This window comes from Oryzias latipes (assembly GCF_053564925.1).
Source record: "Oryzias latipes strain Hd-rR chromosome 1 unlocalized genomic scaffold, Olatipes_Hd-rR_3.1 chr1_Y".
In the NCBI taxonomy this organism is placed as follows: domain Eukaryota; kingdom Metazoa; phylum Chordata; class Actinopteri; order Beloniformes; family Adrianichthyidae; genus Oryzias; species Oryzias latipes.
In genome coordinates, this window is record NW_027616335.1 from 10649694 (window position 1) to 10671020 (window position 21327).

At 39.3% G+C, this 21327-nt stretch overlaps 4 protein-coding genes across 5 annotated transcripts; 2 read left to right on the forward strand and 2 right to left on the reverse strand.

Moving 5' to 3' along the window:
- The first annotated feature begins 13 nt into the window (after positions 1-13).
- On the forward strand, positions 14-3604 carry LOC144981198 (DNA-directed RNA polymerase I subunit RPA49-like). Of its 2 annotated transcripts, XM_078943779.1 has the most exons (14): positions 14-88; positions 172-219; positions 479-557; positions 759-862; positions 1146-1222; positions 1314-1399; positions 1482-1537; positions 1612-1756; positions 1880-1990; positions 2106-2202; positions 2286-2416; positions 2551-2632; positions 2716-2847; positions 3339-3604. In XM_078943779.1, the coding sequence occupies exons 3-14, from the start codon at positions 494-496 to the stop codon at positions 3502-3504; spliced, it is 1251 nt and encodes a 416-aa protein (XP_078799905.1). In that variant the 5' UTR covers positions 14-88; positions 172-219; positions 479-493; the 3' UTR covers positions 3505-3604. The 2 variants fall into 2 exon arrangements, with proteins under 2 accessions (XP_078799905.1, XP_078799904.1); XM_078943778.1 differs by lacking the exons at positions 14-88; positions 172-219 and adding an exon at positions 224-268.
- LOC144981197 (F-box only protein 10-like) lies at positions 3556-11084 on the reverse strand. Its single transcript, XM_078943780.1, has 11 exons — positions 10946-11084; positions 10123-10747; positions 8406-9218; positions 8152-8301; positions 6746-6882; positions 6402-6472; positions 6162-6314; positions 5707-6054; positions 5325-5635; positions 5041-5225; positions 3556-4585 (listed from the first exon to the last, which is right to left on the reverse strand). Exons 2-11 carry the CDS (start codon positions 10705-10707, stop codon positions 4405-4407), a joined length of 2934 nt encoding a protein of 977 aa, XP_078799906.1. The 5' UTR covers positions 10708-10747; positions 10946-11084; the 3' UTR covers positions 3556-4404.
- A 2295-nt stretch (positions 11085-13379) lies between these two features.
- LOC101163143 (interleukin-8-like) lies at positions 13380-14718 on the reverse strand. Its single transcript, XM_004065728.5, has 4 exons — positions 14544-14718; positions 14331-14463; positions 14116-14208; positions 13380-13756 (listed from the first exon to the last, which is right to left on the reverse strand). The coding sequence occupies exons 1-4, from the start codon at positions 14593-14595 to the stop codon at positions 13744-13746; spliced, it is 291 nt and encodes a 96-aa protein (XP_004065776.1). The 5' UTR covers positions 14596-14718; the 3' UTR covers positions 13380-13743.
- A 3648-nt stretch (positions 14719-18366) lies between these two features.
- Positions 18367-19427, forward strand: LOC101162901 (permeability factor 2). Its single transcript, XM_004065727.5, has 4 exons — positions 18367-18594; positions 18677-18809; positions 18925-19008; positions 19115-19427. Exons 1-4 carry the CDS (start codon positions 18531-18533, stop codon positions 19125-19127), a joined length of 294 nt encoding a protein of 97 aa, XP_004065775.1. The 5' UTR covers positions 18367-18530; the 3' UTR covers positions 19128-19427.
- The last annotated feature ends 1900 nt before the right edge of the window (positions 19428-21327 follow it).

Below are 21327 nucleotides of genomic sequence, written 5' to 3' on the forward strand. Positions count from 1 at the left end.
GAAGAAGGGAGTTGCGATGGTCGTTAGCTTTAGGATGACCGATGAGCAGGATACAACTTCAGAACAATATCATAATACCGATGATCTGGTGTGTTTCCGGCGCTTACCAAGCAGCACGTTTTGCTTAATCTATACGAACATTTATTCAGACGGCTTTTTTTCCCCATCCAGACTCACAGGGTGGCGCTGCTGCACCTTGATTGAAATGACCTCGTTGAGGTAAAGCGCAGCAGTTTGAATGATTCACCACAGGGTGTCGCTGTCGTTCGTAAGTGTCTAGGATGAAAACTATTGAGCGAAATGGTTTTAAATATCTACTTTATTAAGACAGGTGTTGTGAATAAAATTTACGTGTATTTAGAAAAAAATTGTTTTTAGACAGCTTTAAGAAAAGACAAAAATTCGTCATTGACCAAATTCACTGAGCGTTACGTTTTACGTAAATACAGATGAGTGAGTCCTCTCGCTCCTTTCACAGATCACAACAACAATCATGGCCGCCTCGTGCAGGATGGTGTGCTGCGAGGAGGAAAGGGAGTCTGACAAAGCGATCATAGGTAATTATTCTCATCTCAGCCTTTTTGAAACAATAATCTCTAAAGCAGGCGAGCATACAGTCAGTATTTGAGTTATCTGTGTTGCATTCAAGTGTCTAAAACTATTCCATTTTTCAGGAGTAATCAGAACACGTGAAAGTTACAAGGCAATATTCTCACACATAATCAACATTAACACGCCATTCTCTGTATTTTTTGCAGTCCGATTTTCGAATGGTTTCACCAGCAATGCAGAGGAACTGGATTTTGCCACATTCAAGAACATAGAAGAAAATAATCCGAGGAAAAAGATAAGGCGGATCGTGGTGAGAAATTGCGCATGCGTGCTCGCACACACCATAGTTTGCATGGAATTGATATATTTCAAGCAATCAATATAACATCACACTGAAGAAGAAATACAAATCCACTCATATGTTTATCAAACTTAAGATGGTTTGTCATTTTTTGATTGTAAAATAAAAAATGTTATAAGAGATGCATATCCATATATTTACAACCACACACACGTACATTATACCATAATAATTAAACAAAAATGACAGATTCGCATTCATTAAATATGTAACAGTTGTCTGTTCCATTTAGGTTGCTGAATCAGACAGGTTGTCTTATGTCGGGCAGAATTTTGGAGAAGATTTAATGAAATGCAATAATCTTTGCAGGTTTGTTATCATTACATTTTATATACATTAACATTTGATATAGACCTTTCGTATCCTTATCGAATGAGTTTTGTGATGCAATTATTTTCAGATATTATGTTGGAGTTTTGAATAAAGAAACCATGCAGATGGAGATACACAGCGCTCAGCTATTCAACATGCAACCTGTCATACCAGGTAAAAGAAATGCAATCCCCAAAACAATAACAAGCGATTTTTAAAGGAGGGCAATTTAGTAATGCCAGTTAATTTCCACCAGGAGAGGCAACACATGATGCAAAGCCTCAGGACACCACTCTGTCCTACAGGGAAAAGGTATGAGAAAAACAAGCTTTCTTTTGAAACAAACAAGCACACAGTGAAGTCATGTTTTTTTTTTCTTTCTCAAGGTTGACTCCTTGATTGAGGCCTTTGGCACGAATAAACAGAAACGAGCTCTGAGCTCTCGCAGGCTCAACCAGGTGGGCAGTGATGCTCTGCATCATGCAGTGGCTGAAGCTGCCAGCACTGTGATTGATAACAAGGGTCTGGAAGGTAAGCGTGAAGCTTTCAGCCTTTTGGAGTAATCTAGACAAGAAAATATAACTCAAATTCATACTGGACTTGCCATCATTTTTTTTATACTACATGTTTTTTTCCCCCTTTTTTTCTTGTTAGCTCTGCAACAGGAAGTAGCTGAAACAGAGTCTCAAGGAGCCCTGTCGTTACACCTACCTCCCTGCAATGCAGATGCAGACAAAAAAGAAGATGTCTACCCCTTTGAAGAGCGTATCTTTTTAACATTACCCCCCCACTCCCAATTTGAACAGATATTGGAAATTACATGCATATGTAGTTCGAGCAAAAGCAGCACTTTTCTCCATCCTTAATTTGACTTCAACAGTACTGAGTCCAGTAGAATTTGCTGCTTTGGAGCCGAACGGTCAAAAGATGACGGCACTAAGCCAAGAGGAGCTGCAGAAGTTGAAAGACCAAAGAGGGTATGGTAGCAGAGAGCATTTTTGTCTTATTAGCCTTATTTACTTATTATTGAATTGAAATATTTCTCTATTTCTTACCAAAGGAATCTGTGTGTGATGAAGCACCTGGAGAACATGCCATCCGCAAGTGAACCTAGAGAGAAAACTGCTCGCTGCGCTTTTTACCTGTCTCTCCTCATCAAACTTGCCCATCAGAAGATTGTCACTCGCAAATGTGAGCAGAATTTTGGAATCTCAGTTATTGAAGTAGTAGATTCTAAATATCGCTGATCAACACGTTAAAATGCCCTGCCCCTAAAGTTTTGTAATGTATGATGCTTTTTCTATTCCACCCGTTTTTGTTTGCAGTTTGGACTGAGGAAGGTTGTCCTCGTGTCATTCAAAGTAAAATTCTCCGAACATTTACAGTGGAGACATACAATAATGGCAGGTGTGTATGCGACAGTACCCCCTCTTTTGTTAAGGTTTAAAAAAAAAAAAAGCTGACAAATGTGTTTTGTGTTCTCCTTTTAGGGTCCAGAACATTGTGTCGACATCAATGCGGGCCAAAATAGCAGCTCACAGTCTGGCTCTGTTGCTGCATTTGGGTGACATGACTGTTAACCTCTCACTGCTTCACCGTGACCTGGAAATCAATGAGGCCAGGTACAAAAACCCCAAATTCTCTCCCTTTAAAACATCTTAGTTATTTTACCAACTGATTTTCCAACCCGAACATAAGACGACTCTCTCTGAGGCACCACCTTTCTCTCTGTGTGGGTTTCGCACATTTTATGACAACCTAGGGTCGGACTTGGCAGCATGTCCCAACATTTGCAAAGATGGATATGCATATTCTGTACATAAAATGAAAGCGCTTTGCTGTTTACCACTAGCTCCGCTGAGAAAGTGGGTGTGTCTGTAAGCCTGGGGGCGGTGCTGGCAGCACAGACTGTTCCTGGAAGGGGCTGTTCCTCACTTCTTGATGTCACTCGCTGTTTTTTTGGATTTGGAGGAGCCGGTCCTTAGAGTGCAGTTTTTTTTTTTTTTTTTAGAAGATTAGGGCTAAAAACACCAAAAACATTTTATTGGAGTGGGTCTTTAACAAGGTAATATTGTTGTTCTGCCACTAAAGAATGATTCTTGTTTCCCTACAGGATGCTGGAGATTGCAAAGTCGATGGGTTTAACCATAAGCAAGCCAGCCCGCGGTAAAGGAGATGAAGCACAGCTACAGGACGAACACAGATACGCCTCACTTGTTCTGCCTCTGATCAAATACGATAAGTTTGTCGAGAGACGGAAGCGCAAGAAAATGCACTGAAATTCAAAGTAGGATGTGTGGAGAGAAAAAAGACACAAAACTCTCTGTATTTGTTTACAAAATACTTTAATAAATCAAATCATTTGAGTTGTACATGAAATTATTTGACTCGTACATTTGAAGATAGAAAAAAAGCAACCAAGTTGTAAACGTCTAGATGACAGAACCACCACCTTACATGTAGGCACATTTTTTTTTTTTTAATTGTAGACAGAACATATTGCACACTGAACATTTTTGTCCTTCTTTGTCTGGTTGTTACCAAGCAAGCCTGTGGTTGTCATTGTGCAACACAAAAGTGTCTTGAATGACTTGACAACTTCCCACTGAAACGTAATGTCACAGAAGTCAGTAAGTGAACCACAGACTCAGCAGGAAACAGCAGCTCTGTGCAAGAGGCAGAAGCTTCATTTTGGATTTGCTTTTTGCATATACGTTTTAAATTTCTGAAACGTTCTTTTCAAAGCTACAATCACCGACTTTAAAAGTCCCCAAAAGAAAAAAGGGACAGCTTTACTCCGTCGTGTAGCTTTAGCTGGCATCTCTGTATCTGTGTGACTCCTGCTAGGGTTTCTTAATGTGCACGTCCTAAACAGAGAGTCCCAGATGTGCGATTACAATCCTTTAAAGTTTATGCTGAAAAAGAGAAGATGAATCATAGTGGAATGGATGTCCAAAAAATGGAAAAGGTTTGTATACAATGTTCTTAATATTCCTAATAGTCCATCATTTTTTAAGAAGTGGTATTTACTAAAAAAAACAAGAAGGATTGACTTCTTTAGAGTTTTTCTGCAAAAATCAGAAAACGTCACTCATTCCATGCAGTGATTAAATTAGATAAGATGTGACTTGACCTCTAAAAAGTCCAAATTCTAGTGGTTTGTAAAAGCTTGCCAACATTCACAGGATAGAGCAAAACATGCTGCCGCTGTGGCAACCGCTTTCCACAGTAGCCCCCACTCTGGTGGTCATGGAGAGCCCAAGTCGTGATGGAAACTGGGATGAGGAGATACCAGATGGGGAGCTGGCTGCAGGGCGAGGAGGAGGGTTTTCCAAAACCCAGGATGGAGCCGACGTACAACTGTAAATGCAACAGAGAACTTAACAAAAACGTTGGTTTGGGGATTTTTTTTCAGCACTGGAAATTCTAACTGCACTATTTACAAACTTTTTCATGCCAAAGAATTACCAGGAATATTAAATTCATCAAAATCAAAGACTGTCATCCTGCAGGATAAAATTGATAACTACAAGGTAAACTAAGGGGTTAAAACTGCTACCTGGTACAGACTGAATCATCTCTAAATAGACTGATCTTGGTTTTAAAGTAAAAAACTGAATATTGAATACTGAATATTTAGTTTTTTAAATTAACGCATGTCCTTGATGCCTGAATGTATTTCCAGCTGTGAAAAAAAAAAAAAAAAAATCACGTTTTTGTTTTCAAACAGATGCTAAAATAAGGGAATTCTGGAGCTAAGGTGGTTTGAAGCTCATCTGCATCAATAGGTTTCACTTTATTTTTTACCACATCACCTGTTATTGTGTCTTAGGATATTGTTGTGCAACACGCAGCTCTCATTGCCAGAGTCCAAATGAATCAATTTCTTTTTGTAGTCTGGGTGGCCCTCAAACAATATATTGTCGTGGATCAGACCCTTGACTGCCCCCAGGAGAGCGATGCCACAGCCTTGAGCTGGCTGTACACGGTTACGCATGACCTGGAGACGCAAACAAAAAGAAAACCCAGGATTTGTAAAAAGAGGTACGATAAGCAGTGAATGTGAAGAAAAAAAAAAAAAAAAAGGCTGGAAGTCTACCTTTATGTCAGCACTTGCGGAGACTTGGATCCCGTTGCCATGGTTACCAACTACATCATTCTCCACGATCTGTCCAATGCCGCTGAACCTGACGCCATGGCCCCTGTTTTCGTAGATGCCATTACCGCGGAGCTCCACCCTGCAGTCCTTTTCCACTGTGACTCCACCTCGATCATTTTCAAGGATGCAGTTTGTAACGAGTCGTGTCAGCTGACTGCTCTGCAGCACAGCGATTCCGGGGCCGCGGTTGCTGTTCACGAGGTTTGCAAAAACATTCATGGCCTCGCTGCTCTTCACATACAGGCCGACGGCTGCAAAAAGACAAAGATGTTGGGAGACTGACCACGACGGTGCAGTCTCAGACAGAAAATCGGTTTAATACCTCCGTTGTAGCTCAGGCAGTTGCTCTCAACTAGAGCCACGCTGATGGAGCGCCGAGCAGAGTGCCCGCCATCCTCGCTGTCCAAGTCGCTCTCCCAAGCAAAGAGTTCACCCTCTTCGTTAAAGTTCTCGTGTGCTTCTCTGCCTTCCGCCTCTACTCCTCGCCTTTCTCCATTTCCAGCCTCACCAATTCCTTCCCGTCCAGGCCAGTTCCCCTCCCTGGACTCCATGTTCTCAGAGTCCTTCCTACAGAACACTGCCAGCCCATACATGCAGTTATGGATGATGTAGTTTCCCAAAAGCTGTGGGAGGCTGGATGACATCACCCAAACACCGCAACCTTTGTTACCTTAAAAACCAACGCAAATACACACAAAAATACATTGTTAATAGGAAGTTACATAAAGACACACTCTTTATGCTACATTTTGGTTTATTGATAACGAAATGACGCACAGTAGACATGATTTCCCTCTATGAGTCCACGCCCTCGCTCTCCTACAACCACACCGTCCGAGAAGCCATAACAAATGTAGTTGTTCCTCAAAATGGGGTCGCCCCCCCTGCGGATGTCCACGCCTCCCCACTGGTTCTCCTTGATCACATTTTCTGGAATAAAAGTTTCACACCCAGGACGTATTTAGTTATGCTAAGAGCGGACACGGACCGCGAGGTGGATCAATGCTAATTGCTCACCCGTGATCATCCCTCTGCCGTTCTCATTGATGGCAATTCCAGCTGCCTGGCCTTGGAAGATGTGATTACCACTACGAGACAAGTGATTTGGGGGAGACAAAAATCAGTGTGATCTGCAACGTATTCGTTTCCTCCCTACTTTAATCTTTAAAGGGTTCCGACATGCCTCCATATGAAACATTTGCCCTTTTTTTATGGCAAGTATAAAAAATCTGCTGACAAGCATGCTGCGTTTGATTTGACATCTGAGATTCTTTGTCTTTTGCCCCTACCGAGAAAAAACATCTACAAGTTGAATGAGCCCCATGTGATTGGAACATCCCTGTTGATGAAATCCTACCTACCTCACCACAGGATTCCCACTGAAGAGAATATAGACTCCAGCTTCCTTGTTGTTATATATCAGGTTGCTCCGAATCGAACCTCTCCCGTTGCCAAGAACCACGATCCCAGAGCGCAAACCACTGTGAATTTTGTTGCACTGTAACAAGAGAAAAAAGAAAAAAACCACTCCGATCATCTTATGATCTATAGTAAAAGCGTACCCAATGGTCTTTTAATAATGATTATGACAGTTTAGCCTAAATTAAAAAACCTGTGTTGTGTGTTTTTAGAACATTGCTTCTGCAGAGCATTTCTTAGTTGCGGGCGGAACCGTTGGTGCTGAGTAAGTCCGCCCTCACTTCCGGTCATCCATCTGTTTACAATCTCCTGGTAGCTTACAGCCCTTCACATCCCCAACCTAACATTACCAGTGCAACAGAAAAGGCGAGGAAAATTGGAGCTATCCAGCTGAACAGTCTCTGCTCCTGCTCCTACACCTGGCTGTGGTTCCTGTCTCCGGCTCGACTCGCGCCTTTGACTGTACCCACAACCACGGCTGGATGAAGCTCGTCTGCTGGACTTTTATATATGTAGTTGTAGATTTAGATAAGTTAATTCTTCTCTAAGATTTCTGGTAAATCGCCTGTCCGTCCTGGGGGAGGATCCCTCCTTCATGTGGGCACCCCTGAGGTTTCTTCGTTTTTTCCGGAATCCGGTTTTTTTGGGAGTTTTTCCTTACCGCGAAGGGGGGTCTAAGGGCAGGGATGCCAGTATAGCTTAGTCAGTTTGTTAGTTCATTTTAGTATTTTTCTACTGAACTCTTTGTATTCGTGATCCTTTTGATTTCATGTTTTACTTCGAAGCCCATCGAGACGACTGTTGTTGTGATTTTGGGCTATACAAATAAAATTGAATTGAATTGAATTGAATTGAACAGTTTTGAGCCAGATGCCAGCTCAGACGAGGAAAGGGAAGACGTACATGGATCTAGATCAGGGGTCACCAACCCTGTTCCTCGTGCGCTACCGCAACAGGGTTGGTGAACCCTGATCTAGAGGTTTACAAGTCGATGCATCAGAATACTGTAGAGCAGAGCAGGGAGGTTGTTGCTGGCCCAGCGTAATTTCTACTCCACAAATACAGTTTTTCAAACGGCATTTTTTTCATCTGCTCCTGATTCACAAGGATTTGAATAAATACAAACTCAGAAATGTAATTTTGAGCTGAATTTTCCTATTATATGTCCTCCATCATCAGAAAAATGCCACAAGAACATGTTAAAAACACCAAAAACATTATTTTCATCGGAGTTGGTCTTTAAGAAAAGGACTTTGATAACCCTCTCATCCAAATTCAAATCCCAAAACTGGTTTAAACACAATTCAAATATAAATCCAGCTGCAATTGTAAATGCCTGTAAATTTACCAGAATGATTGGGTTGGCTCCTTTTCGAATATCCAACCCTGCCTCCCCGTTGGAGTGGATGTTATTTTCTGCAATCAGGCCCTGAGCAGACAAGCGGAGAAACACTCCTGACGCACAGCACTCGCACACCTCATTTCTCAGCATTACGATCTGAAGGAGGGAAGAAAAACAGCTCAGGTAACAAAAAAGCTGCTGAATTAATCATGAAGTGAAACACTTCCTTGACATGTGTTAACAGCATCGACTACAATTACCGTGGCGTTCTGGATGCAGCGGACAGCATAATTCAGCCCCCGAAAGACATTTTCTTCCAGTCGACCTTGTCCATAATTCGACAAATGCACACCGCCCTTTCCGTCCCTGAAGAGGCAGCGTCTGACAATGCAGCCAAGGATTGATGCAGCCATTATCTGCGCCTCTTGATCCCTCTCTAACTCTTCTTGAAGGGTGAGGGGTTCTGGGGTAACAGGTGGAGGTGAAGGAGACGAGGCGGCTGGCAGAGTGCCATCTTCCAGAGGCTTTAACAAGTGAGCAAGACCGTGATGGTCATATGGGATTTTGTAATCCAGTGTAAACATTTTTTTGGCAGTGTTGGCACCCCTGCCATCTTTTTTCTCATCATCTCCTTCGCTGCAATCGCCATCACTCCAGCCGTCTTCGATAACAGTTCCATGACACCCCGCATCTCCACCCATCCTTGTTTTCCATTCCTCTGTGCTCACGGGCTCCTTCTTTGCATTGCCTCCTGCAGGGTTACCGCCAGTGGAGCTGGCCCGAGGGGCTTTAGGAGAGCTAATAAACCCAGATGGGAACGTCCTGGCCAGGGCAGCCAAGTGTTTACAAGCCCAATTCCTCTCAGACACTGGGGGACCTTCCACGGTCACTGAAGCCGTGTCACTTCCTGAGAAGTCACAGCTGTCTAATAAACTGAGAGAGACACTGAATAAGTGGAGAGAGCTGCCTTGAGAGAAGGAGCAGAAACGCGCCTGGCAGGTTCCAGGGCCACGAATTTGCAACTGAGCACCCTCAAAGTTGCAATTATCCATCTGGACATGACCCCATGATGTCTGAGGGAGAAAAGAAAAGAGAATAGGTCAGGAGTCTGCAACCTGAAACTCCACAGCCACATGAGGCTCCTTAATCCCTCCGTTGTGGCTCTACAGTTAAAGAAAAAAACGTTTTTAATTTAACAAAGTAACTGCAAAAGTAAAGTAACTCAAACTTTATTTAACAGATTTTAAAAAATTGAAGGGAAATACGTATCACAAGTTGAACTAAAACATTTTGACTGATTTTTGTCATGTGCCACAGAATATCAATTAAAGGTCAGTGAGCACAACCTCAAGTAAGCCGCATCAGATCACGAAAAATATGTTTTATCTTTGAACAAATTCAAGGATCTTAAGTGTGTCTTATGGTTAAAAAAACAGTAACTAGCTCTGATTCAATTTTATTTTGTTAGATTTACCTACTTCTAGCTGAGATGCAATACAAAGAGTAAAATAAAAATCTTTTTTTGTTTTTTTAATCACTGCTGACATTTCACTACAGTACTACTACTGCAGTGAAATAAACTTATGTGACACAGGGTGTCTTTTTTTGAAAAGAAGTCACGTAAATCTCTGTCAAAAGTTATAAACTGTTCAATGCTTTGAAAATGGTATTTGTCTTTATGTGTGGGTTTTATTTATGCCAAAAAAAAAAACAACAGTTTATTATCAGTTATCATAATAGTAACACTAAAATGAATACAAATTGTTTTTTCTAGAAGGTTAAATAAGACTTTGGGGTCTGTAAGACATCGATCTGAGTGGCTCTTTAAGTGTTGATGGTTGCAAACCTCTGGTTTATTAGTGCTGGATTTTTCTTTCTTTCTAGCAAAGTAAGACCTGTTTTTTTTCTTTTTTTTCTTCTGGTGATACATTTGCATGTACTGCATAAAAACAATGCAAAAACAAGCTGGTCCCTCACCCTGTAGACAACAGTGGAGAACCATGGTGGCATAAACACCAGGTTGCACAGTCTGGCAGTGGGGCACTGCTGCTCAATGCACACCAGGAGGGCCACCTCACCTAGCCGCCCCAGGCCAACCAGCTCCACGGGCACCTTCAGCGCCACCTCAGCCTGCTCCTCGTAGACCCCTGGATGAAGAACAACCCGGTCATAGGGTCCCGTCACCCCAAGAGCCCCACGCAGGCTCTCAAATTCACAACCGGGTCCGACGTGCCAGACCTTACGGTCTTTGCGTCGCCGGAAAAAGTGAAGACAGGCAGAGGACTGGAGCTCTGGCACATTTCGAGTCCAGGTTCGGCTGGCCAGGGCGTGCTGCTTCAGGGCTTCTCTCCACGAGGCGGGCTCCAGGTGAGGCTGGCTGGGCCAGTTGGGATGCCGACACTCGGAGCAGCCGAGGCAGAGTTGTCTCCAGCGGGTGCTGTCCAGGGAGAGGATGAGCTCCCGCCAAGCCCTGCACACCTGGCAGCAGCGGCCCAGGTCAGGGAGGGGGAGATAGGCCAAGATAACCCGCCACAACTCCATGGGGAGGCTCCCCACCTCCATGGCAGCAGAGCCGCCGGCTGGGGAAGCACCGTGACGGCACCTGGATGGAAACAAGCAGCAACAACACTTCGTCACAACTATAATTCATTGCGTTTACTGTAGAAATAATAACGGGTTCCATATTATTATTTAGCGATTTCGCGTTTCACGTGAACTTTGCAGCGGTCACCACCTGTTTGCTAGCAGGAGAGGACTAATTATTTCGAATCTTAAGCATCATGAAATATGGAAACACTACCTTTCAGTCGCTACTCCGACACATTAATGCATGTCGGCTCGATGTTTATAGCGGTTTCTCTCAGCGTTACATGTCTGCGGCGGAGCTGCGACCGTCCAAGCGAACCAGTTTACGGCAAACAGAGATGCCCATCTTCCGCTTCCCCAAAAAGTGGGCGTGTACAAAATCCTCCCACTGGTTTTCTTGGATGAACACCAGTCAGCTCATCATGACTCACTGTAAGAAGATGCTTGTTTTGCCCTTTAAGCATCAGTTTTTTTATTTTTAAAATTAATTTCGATCCTTGTTACCACAAGTTTTCAGGGTTCAGATTACAAAAACGAACTTTATTGATTTCTGAACAGCTACAATCATATAGCATAAAGACCCACTCCAATAAAAATCATGTTTGTTGGTGTTTTAAACATGTTCTTGTTGCATTTTCTCATGAATGAGATATGTAAAAAAAAAATTAGATTGAAACTGCATTTCTTAGTACTTCACTCAAATTGTTGTGAATCAGCAGCTGACAAAAAAAAATGAAGTTGGAAATAGCTAATAGATGTAACGTAGCACCTACTGCGGCAAGCCGCAAGCTCCATTGTGAAGTTTATCAATTTATGTCTTTATTGCCCACGTCTAAGATGGAATCTGGCTGAGAACTGTACGGCTGGATAGGTCCAATACTGTTCGCCATTTCATTGCAAGGTCGGGGTTGTGAGAGGCTATAAGCTAGCGGGAGAGCATGTAAACAGATGGATGACAGAAAGTGAGGGCAGGCTTACTCTACTCCAAATCAGAGGTAAATTACAAATGAACCGCTGCAGCTCTGAAGGAACTGTCCTACAAAATGACACAGTTTAGTTTTTTTTAGATTTTGACTAAAAAACGCATAATCATAATTAAAGAGCCCCTGGAATGCTTTTACAATAGACTAAAAGATGATCTGAGTCTGACTTAAAGCAAGAGCTAGAATAAATCTGTTTTTCTTGACCCTTTAGCAATAAGTGGTAATTATTAAAGTTTTATTTATTTATGGTAAATTATAATTTATTTTATTTATTTCTTTTAATTGTTTTAGTTATGCGTTGCCTTCTAGAGCCCCATTTTAATTAATATTTACTTTTACATTTTTTTTAATGTTTATGTGCTCTTTTTTATTTTTGTTTATCTGCACAGCATTCCTTATAGTGTTAAATTGCTTTAAAACAAATATGGATTAGATTAGTGAGACATATAGTAAAGAGAATAACTATTTCATAAATGTACTTTTTAAAAGTTTTATCTTTCCAACTTTAGTTGAGTATCTCAAAATTTAATGATAATAATAAAAAACATAGATAAACTAGATTTCCCTGTCAGACAGACAGATGTTTATACTTATGGATATATTGTTAAGGATCAGAAAAGACTGATCTGGCCATTCCAATATGTGAGGTGATTTTGTTGTTTGTGACACATTGTGGAAAACTAAACTAAACTAAACTAATATGGAAAACATTAAAAAAATGTAATGGAATACAAAGAAGGCTTTGGCGCATGGCAAAGCCTTCAAGAAAACTACAAGACATAATTAACAAAGTGAATATTTTTCCAGAGGCATTTATAAAAAATACTTATGTACTGGTGGAATTTTATAAATGTCCTTCTGAAAATGGCAGAAATGGCCAATGAGCTTTATCCACAAGAACGTTAATACTTAAAATGTTTTTGGCTTTCAACATATATCTAACTTGACTGTGCTGTGAGGCGGGAAGCATTTCACTTCAGTGATGCAAAGAAAATTAGCTTAATATCTGTGTAGTTTGAAGGAAATTACACAGTGTCATTTTTAAATGCTCCGGTGGAGCCACATAGGTGGATAACTCTGATGATTTACATTTACATTACACTTATTTATACTTTGACCAACAGATGGCGATGTCCCTCTGCAGCCAGTTCGACTAAACTGCTTTTATGAAACATAGTGCAAAATCTGAAGTAAAACGTTAGTTTTCAAAATTGCATTTTGTGCTTTTCAGTTAATTCATCTGTCTTTATAAAAAGGGGAAATAACACACTAAACATTCCCACTTCTGCAAAACTCGTCATGCAAAAGTGGGAAAGTGAAGGATTCTGTTGGACATGCTAAGCTTCTTAAAAGTAAAACCACCTTTCAATTTCATATCCCTGCAGGTTCAGACCCGCAAAAGGACCCGAGTGAAAGAGCAATGAATGAGGACTCAAATGGTTCACATGCAAAAGTTAGCAGTTAATAAAAGGGTTGACAGATCACTTTGCAGAACAATATGCTGTTTGAAGAAAAAAATGTTTTGTAGTTTTATTGTATGAAGTGAAAATAAAAATTAAAAAGCTCATACTTAGATTATATGAAGAAATAACCTAAACAGATGCAAAGATATAACCATGACTAAATAAAACTTGTTTTGGAAGGGAGAAAAAAGTGAGAGGAGGATAAGGATAAGAGATTTATTACCATTTGTACATGTAAAACAGGTACATTGGAATTTTTTTCAGCTGCTCTCAAGTCAGGGTGAATTAAAGACAACAAATTTATAAACAAAACATTTTTAAGTCATTTAGATATTTATGTCCTTCTTTGTGATCAAAACAAAAGCATCAGCCTATTCCTGCTAACTTTATCTGGTATCTTCTTGTGAAAAAACAATTATGACTTTATGTCACTTCTCTTCACCCATACTGTTTTCTTGGAAGCCAAAGCTTCCGCATGTGTGTTTCTAAAAAAAGGAACCGTATTGTAGTCCAAGATTCTAATTGTTTTTCTTTTCCATGTTGAAAAGTAAGCAGAGGTCGGCTCTTCAAGGTGTCCACCTAGAGAAAAAGGAAATTAGATGGGATTTTTTTTAGAATAAAAGAAAAGAAAACTTATTTGCTAACATAAAATGAACTTTTTTATTTATTATAAATTACATTTATGCAATAAAAAAAAATCATTTTTGAATACATTCTAGATGAAGTATGTAAAACACATACACACACACTGCACTGAAGGACTCTTGCATAACTATAAATATTCTAGTTACATTAATTTAATAAACTTTCCAAGTATTGCTAAGTCTTTTTTAAAGCAAGGTTTACTGCTTGTTCTAATTATGAAGAATCCAGTGTTGTTTCTCAGAAACGTGGTTCATGATCATATCTATTTTCACTCTGTTTACATATATACTTACCCAGGAAGTTTCCTCATTGCATTCACCACTTTTTTGACCCATGGGGCTTCAGGGTCCAGGCAAATCTTCTTTCCGTTCTTTGCAAAAGTTGCACTGCAGGATCAAGGCATGAAAGAAAGTCTGAGTCCTTGTGAGCTTATGAAAAGTCTTGTTTAGTATACAAATTGAGAAAGACATCCTTAAATCTTTTATATGTACTAATTATTTGGACTTACATGATTTCAACTTCCTTGCAGTGGGAGCTTGCAGGGTTCACTTCCACCGCTCCTATGAGGCGCCCTATTGGTGTTTTCTCTTTTGTGATGCATTGGCATCGCAGATTTATTCCTTGAACCCCAACACCTGTGCCTGCAACAACGGTCATTTAACACTTGGATGCATGTAAAGATATTCTGTTGAAATTGTAAGGATGCTGTGTAAACACTCACCTTCCTGTAGTTTTAGGACAACCAAAAGTGTCACAAAAACGGTGGGAAACATTTTCGGCTTCAGAAAAAAAGATTGCTGGTTTAAAAATGTGGAGCCAAATTTATTTAGTTTCTGCAAACCTCAACTGTTTTCTCTGCAGCAGTAAACTGTTGGGCAAGTCTGCTCTGCAAACACTTCTTATGCGCGTATAAATCCCTCCTTCATTCTTTTGAAAGAAGGGAGCTCATAAAATGACTTTTTCACTGAGAAATGTTGTCAATTTTCAATTAGCTCGAGGAAATTCCTTGGAAATGAGCTTGCATGATATTTAATTGAAGAGAACCTACTTTTTTCCCCTTTCCTTTGTATTTTGTTTTAAACACAGAATTATTTTGGATGTTGTAACTGATGAAACTTGACAGAGAGAAATCTCCCATTTGATTTAGTTTCAAATGAGTAAACCAACAGAGAACATAATAACAAAATCTGGAGCCAATCAACTGCAAGCAATTTACCATTTCTTACTTATATATCTGGTACCACTCAGTGACTTTGTAAAATGTATTTTTGTCCATATATATTAAAATGGTACTTTTTCAACACCAAAAGGTATTTTGTTTTAGCTCAAATATAAATGAATTGGAGCTAAATTATAACTCTCTTAAAGCACTTAGCTGTGGGATAATTTGAATGTTATTCCCAACAATTATTTAATAATAACATTTCTGACACCACAGCTTGTTGAGACATGTTAAAAGCAAGACACCATTGTGGAATTTAACCTGCAAGGCCGCCTATCTCGGAACAGATAACCTCATTTGACGTTTTATTTTTCCCGTGAATGTATATGTGTAGTGGGTGGGTTGTCTGGCAGTCCGTTTGAGCCCTTTTCTTGTCTTCTTATCTCCTGCCGTCAATAAGTCACTGAACTCCTTGACTTTTCCAGGAATTTTCAACAACTGTCTGCATTCCTCCAAGCAATATCTCACGCTCCAGTCATGTAAATCTTTTTGGATGAACGGAAGCTCCCCTTCTACCCTTTGAGGAATTGAATCGGTTAGTTCAAAAGAGGCCCAAGTCCAAGAGGTTTGTTTTTCCAGCGAATGATTTTTAATTGCATAGCTTAAAGGGAGGCTACACCAAATTATTAATACTTTACCCAGATTTAGCACCAGTTCATAGCTTACAAATGCTATAATATGAAGCACCTCACTTTTATAATTTCAGAGGACTAGTAAACTAAAGTCTCTGGACTTGGGCCCTTCTTGAATTAAACAGGGGCGCTGCCATATTGGATAACTAGTGCTGCCATCTATGGGATAAAGCAAAACCCATGCAAGAGAGGCCCAAGTTCAGGAATTCTGCACTTAATGCATTTTAAATGTCAAGCATAGTCAATAAATTACAATAGACTTGGGACTTTTTTGCACATAATCAGATAGCCTTTCCCTTAAAGACCATAGAACATATAATATCTCTATTTTGAAAAATTGTGGACTGAGGCTGATGGAGGTAGCGGAGATGAAGATGTTGAGGTTCTCCTTAGGAGTGACCAGGTTAGACAGGATAAGGAACGAGTACATCAGAGGGACGGCTCATGTTGCCTATGTCAGCGACAAAGTCAGAGAAGCCAGACTGAGATGGTTTGGACATGTTCAGAGGAGGGATAGTGGATATATTGGTAGAAGGATGTTGGAGATGGAGCTGCCTGGCAGGAGGGCAAGAGGACGGCCAAAGAGGAGATACATGGATGTCTTAACAGAGGACATGAAGTTGGCTAATGTTAGGGTAGAAGATGTCCATGATAGAGTGAGGTGGAAAAGGATGATTCGCTGTGGCGACCCCTGATGGGAAAAGCCGAAAGAGAAAGAAGTGGACTTGGGCCCCTTTTGTACGAACAGATTCAATTGTAAACATTTAAAAAAAGAAGTCCATAAAAATGGAAGTAACTTCACTCTCTGGATCATTGCCTCAGACCTATGTGCTTTGTATCTGAAGGGGTTTGTCTGCAGAGGGAAATTATTTTCTTAACCATACATGACAAGGGAATTGAGTAAGCTCATAAGAATTCATAATACGTTACACTATCTGTTTTATCTAATGATAAAGTACACTCATGCATGATCTACACCATGTAAAAAAAAATACTGTGCAACTCTACCTTTTTTTGCAGTTATTTCAGTTACAATGATTGTAAAACAAATGTAACTTGTAAATCCGGTAATAGATTTAACAAAATATACATGGATTTTACTTTTTTTTAAAGATTATATTTGAGATATTTTATTTTATGAAAAATAAATATATGTATGTAATGGCTTGGACTTTGTACACTCCCTTCTATTACATATTTGTAAAAAGAATATATTGGTACGGTTAGCTTTTGGGATCCTTGAATCAGGCGTTTAAAGATTTCTTAGAAAATTTCCTGGAGCCCAAATCTCAAGGCACTGAAAGTGCCTTGAGATTTGGGCTCCAAATCTCAAGGCAAGACTTGAGAAATGGATACAAATATGCATTTTTGAAAATCTATATCTTTGGAGCTCTGCGGTGAACACACTCATGTTCTGACATTCCTGGCATGTGTGAAATCATTAAGACAACACCAGACAAGATGCCAAAAACTTTTCATGGGAATATGCCTTGGAGCTGTTACAACGTCACTGCAGTTGCACTCACAAAGATCCCAGTCGTGTTGAGCAACATCCCCCAAAAACAAAAAGGTCTTGTTGTGACAAATGTATTCATCATTATAGTGTCATTTTATTCAAATTACCTGCTTTGGCTTTTTTTTTTTTAAATATCCATTTTGTGCAGGTAACAGGATGCACTCTTTAAGCTATTTCTGTTTGTTGTATAAGCCAAAGTACAATGGGTAAAATTATCCAAAAATCATAAACAAATATTCTTTTTTTTTGGTTGGCTAGGCTTTCAACATGTGAAAGTGAAAAACAGGAAGGGTGTCACCACACAACACGTGTTGATCACCTGTGAAAAGTTTTGGATTTTAGTTTTTGCTTCAGTTAAAACCAATTCATGTGTTTAAACAAGTGAAAATGCATGTGACCAGCACAATACGGATAACAGAAATGTATAATTTTTACTTCCCTAAAAGGTTTTCAGAATTGAGAAGGCTTTTCAAAGAACTGAAAGGTCCGCAATAATAAAAAAAAATAGATAAATCTAGTCCAGTTGTGCGCTTTTTCCCCGTACAATGATGTTTGTTAAATTATTTAACAATTGATTTAGGTTAGAATATATGCTAAATAAAAAATAAAAACATGAAAACATTAGTATTTATTAGTCAATGACATATTAGTCATAGATTTGTTTTACATTTGATCAATTAAATAGCTTTCACTTAAAAATGTAGGCACTCAAAAAATAAGAAGAAATCAGTGGGAAAAACACACAAGCATTAAGGAAGTACGTTTATTTTATATTTATGACAGAGTCAAAATGTTACAGGATGTTGATTAATTAACGGCTCATGCATTGCATCTTACTGTCCTTTTATTACATTTGTGAGTCAGTTATTGGTTAACCAGTTTCATGCCATAGTCTTTTGTCAGAATTCTTAACATGTACAAGGAAACACATTATATGACTCCTTTAATATAAATCAGGTTTTAGCTCCACTGATTTTATTTCCTCCATTGACCCTTGTGGGACTGTCAGTTTTAGTCATGTGACTACTTTTGCTAATCCAAAGTTATTACAATGGGCTGGCATCAACAACAGAGAAAATTTCCCACTGAGCAGGAACTCCGATATTGCGAAACTCCTACTGGAGATAGGGAAGTGACTCACTTCACTGAGGTATAAAAGCAGAGGGGTCTGCAAGCGCTGGATTCAAACAGCAATCAGAGAAAGCAGCAGAACCTTCAAGAGCAGAGGAAAGAGAATAACACTAAAAGAATATAACTTTGCTTTGCCTCGGACAGGACTTAAGGCAACAGCTTGCTTAAACTTGTTTGTTTAGTTTCTATAGAGCTTTAAAAAGCAAAATGACGACCAACAAAGTTATCATCTTATCTGTTGTCTTCTTGGGATTTATTGCCATTGCTGAAGGTAAGTTTCTGAGGCAGCGCTGTAACTTTTTTTGCTCCTGTGTGCAAAGTTGGAACTTTTTAACACTTCTGTTTCTCTGCAGCCATGAGTCTGAGAAGTTTGGGAGTGGAGCTGCATTGCCGCTGCATTCAGACAGAGAGCAAACGCATCGGCCGCCACATTCAGAAGATTGAGATGATTGCTCCCAACTCTCACTGTGAAGAAACAGAGATCATGTAAGTCCCAAAACCTTCACCTTAGCCTTGTTGTCGCAAGTTTTTTTTTTTTATGGTGCTCAAAAAACAATCTTTGGCAGGAGGTTCTCATGCTTCTGATGTTTTTTTGTTGCAGTGCCACTCTGAAGACAGGCCAGGAGGTTTGCCTGGACCCAGAGGCTCCCTGGGTAAAGAAAGTCATTCAGAAGATCTTGTCAAGGTATGAATCAAATAAGACATCTTTGTGTTAAATATTGTTTAAAGAAAAGATGAACAAACCTTGCAACTTAGAATAACAATTTCTTTCCTGTTTCTTTGGTTTTCAGGAGAAAGAACTAAAGACATGCACCGAAAAGCATCTTACATCGTTAAACCTTAATATAATAACTCATCGTCTTGTTCATTTGTTGAAAATGACAACAGTGTGAACACAATTTGTTTGTATCAAACATGGATTTTTATTCTCTTCTTGTCTTTGTATTTGTATGAATTTGTACAGTTGTTTTTATGACACTTTGCCCCGTTTTCACTTAAGATATAAGTTATTTATTTTTGCACTGCTTCTATTTATGACATAAATATTTGATGTATGAATTTATGAATGAAATAAAATGACAATAAATTTGATCCAAAGTAAAATGTGTTTTGAGTAGTGCCGATGTTTTTTTCTCCTGTCACTGATATTCTTTTTTCCTTACAATACAATTAGACTAAACCAAGTATTTTACTGTAATTAATGTGAATGGACCAATCTTATACAATAACATAAGCAGAATTCTGTTCTCTAAAATATGTTTAAAAATATTTAAGAATTTTGTTAAAATTACAGCTCTCTAGAGATTGTTTTGTGGGATAAGACGAAATACAATAACTTAAAAAAAAGTTAAATTGTCTCAATGACAAACAATTTGGAGAAATATCATGTTTTCATAAATAAAGATAGAAAAAAGAACTCAAGAGATGAGATTAAGAATTTTGCCTGGAAGAAAAATACCCCCTACTAAGTAATAAAACCACTAAGGTGTTGAATGTAATCTACCGACATCATTCTTTTCTGGTTGAGCTGGAGGAAAGTGGTGAATCGGCGAAATAGCATCAATGAATCAGAAACTGAGACAAACTGGAGACTATGTGAGTTAAAAATAGAGGTGCAGATGCATGTTCTGATGAACCCATCAAAGCTCCTCATGATAACAGAGATGAATGCAACAGACAAACAGACAATTGGGAATGTGCAGGTGCCCCCATGTGATAAATTTGGACTGTCAACGTGCATGCGATAAAAAGGGAAGTAGAAGATAAAAAAGAAAAACTTTCCAAAATTTCATGACACTGATCTGCACCATGTAAACATTTGCCGTTAGCGCTTTCTGCACATGTAAGGGGGAGGATGCGTGACAAAATCTGACTCCATAATTTTTTCCTATAAGGCATAGTCTAAAGTCTCCTTTTTTTTTTAAAGAAAAAAAATGATACGTTTTTCTTTAAATTAAATATCTTTCTTTCTTAAGTTTAAAGTGTTGGTTTTGTCAAACCCTATTTGACCAGCCCAAGCAAAAGAAATAGGAAATGAAAAAAAAAAAGAAATCTTAATCGGAGCCATATACTGAATCATTGATACCCAGAAATCCAACCTGATTTGTCGCAACAAAAGACATTTTGCCAATTACAGTACAAAACCCAGTAGATGATCTAAGCCAGGCTGTCCAAAGTCCAGCCCTAATGCCCACTGGCCTGTGGGCTACTGTCATAAAATCAATAATATGCCTGTCACAAGAACAGGCAAATGGCTGGGTCCAAAGGCAGCAGGTTTGTCAGCTCAGCTAAAAGTCCGCAACGTAAAATCAGGGTCAGGCAGACAGGGGTCAATGACAGGCATGAGATCATCAGAGGAGAGACAGGGTAGTCAAGATCCAGGTGAGAGTTGGGGCAGGCGGCAAGTTAACAGAGTCAGGGTCAGAAGACAGAAGATCAGGTCCAAATACAAGGTAAGGAAGGCAGAGTGAGTGAGCTCAGCTCAGTGCGAAGGAATAATATACCTTTGTGTTCTTTTTCCTGTTTACATGATTTAAATGTATACTGTGAGCATTTAATAGTAACATTTATGCAACATTTCACATTAGCCCAGATTTAATGTTGACAAGTTTTTTTTCTAAACAGACATATTTTCTGCATCATGTTTCTGGTCTTTAAATTTGAAAATTTGCAGTAATTTTGATCAAATGTATTTAAATGTGTTCTATATGTGTGAAGAAATAAGTGACAAAAAAGTGCAACTAAATAAAATTACATAGTTCCTTTGCATTTAAGGTCATTATAAGGGTTGAAAGGATGCAGAACAAATAGTTGGCCCTCACTCATTTTTGCCTCACCAAATCTGGCCCTCTCTACAAAAGGTTTGGTCATACATTGCTCTTCTACTCCTTGGTTATATGTGTCCTATTTGTGAGCTGACTTAAATAATATTGTGGGAGATGCATGCTGCAAAGTTTTCTTTTGTTGTGACAGATTATCTTTTCACTCCTTAAATTCCCATACT

Coding starts and splice junctions, on each gene's coding strand:
- LOC101162901 (XM_004065727.5), top strand. CDS start 18,531: ATGACGACCAACAAAGTTATCATCTTATCTGTTGTCTTCTTGGGATTT. Junction 18,595..18,676: donor ATTTATTGCCATTGCTGAAG/GTAAGTTTCTGA, acceptor GTTTCTCTGCAG/CCATGAGTCTGAGAAGTTTG. Junction 18,810..18,924: donor TGTGAAGAAACAGAGATCAT/GTAAGTCCCAAA, acceptor TTTTTGTTGCAG/TGCCACTCTGAAGACAGGCC.
- LOC144981198 (XM_078943778.1), top strand. CDS start 239: ATGATTCACCACAGGGTGTCGCTGTCGTTC. Junction 269..478: donor ACAGGGTGTCGCTGTCGTTC/GTAAGTGTCTAG, acceptor CTCCTTTCACAG/ATCACAACAACAATCATGGC. Junction 2,417..2,550: donor GAAGATTGTCACTCGCAAAT/GTGAGCAGAATT, acceptor TTTTGTTTGCAG/TTTGGACTGAGGAAGGTTGT.
- LOC101163143 (XM_004065728.5), bottom strand. CDS start 14,595: ATGTTTCCCACCGTTTTTGTGACACTTTTGGTTGTCCTAAAACTACAG. Junction 14,464..14,543: donor TGTCCTAAAACTACAGGAAG/GTGAGTGTTTAC, acceptor CCGTTGTTGCAG/GCACAGGTGTTGGGGTTCAA. Junction 14,209..14,330: donor TGCAAGGAAGTTGAAATCAT/GTAAGTCCAAAT, acceptor TTGATCCTGCAG/TGCAACTTTTGCAAAGAACG.
- LOC144981197 (XM_078943780.1), bottom strand. CDS start 10,707: ATGGAGGTGGGGAGCCTCCCCATGGAGTTGTGGCGGGTTATCTTGGCC. Junction 6,883..8,151: donor GAGCCAACCCAATCATTCTG/GTAAATTTACAG, acceptor CTCTTGTTACAG/TGCAACAAAATTCACAGTGG. Junction 5,226..5,324: donor CCGCAAGTGCTGACATAAAG/GTAGACTTCCAG, acceptor TTGCGTCTCCAG/GTCATGCGTAACCGTGTACA.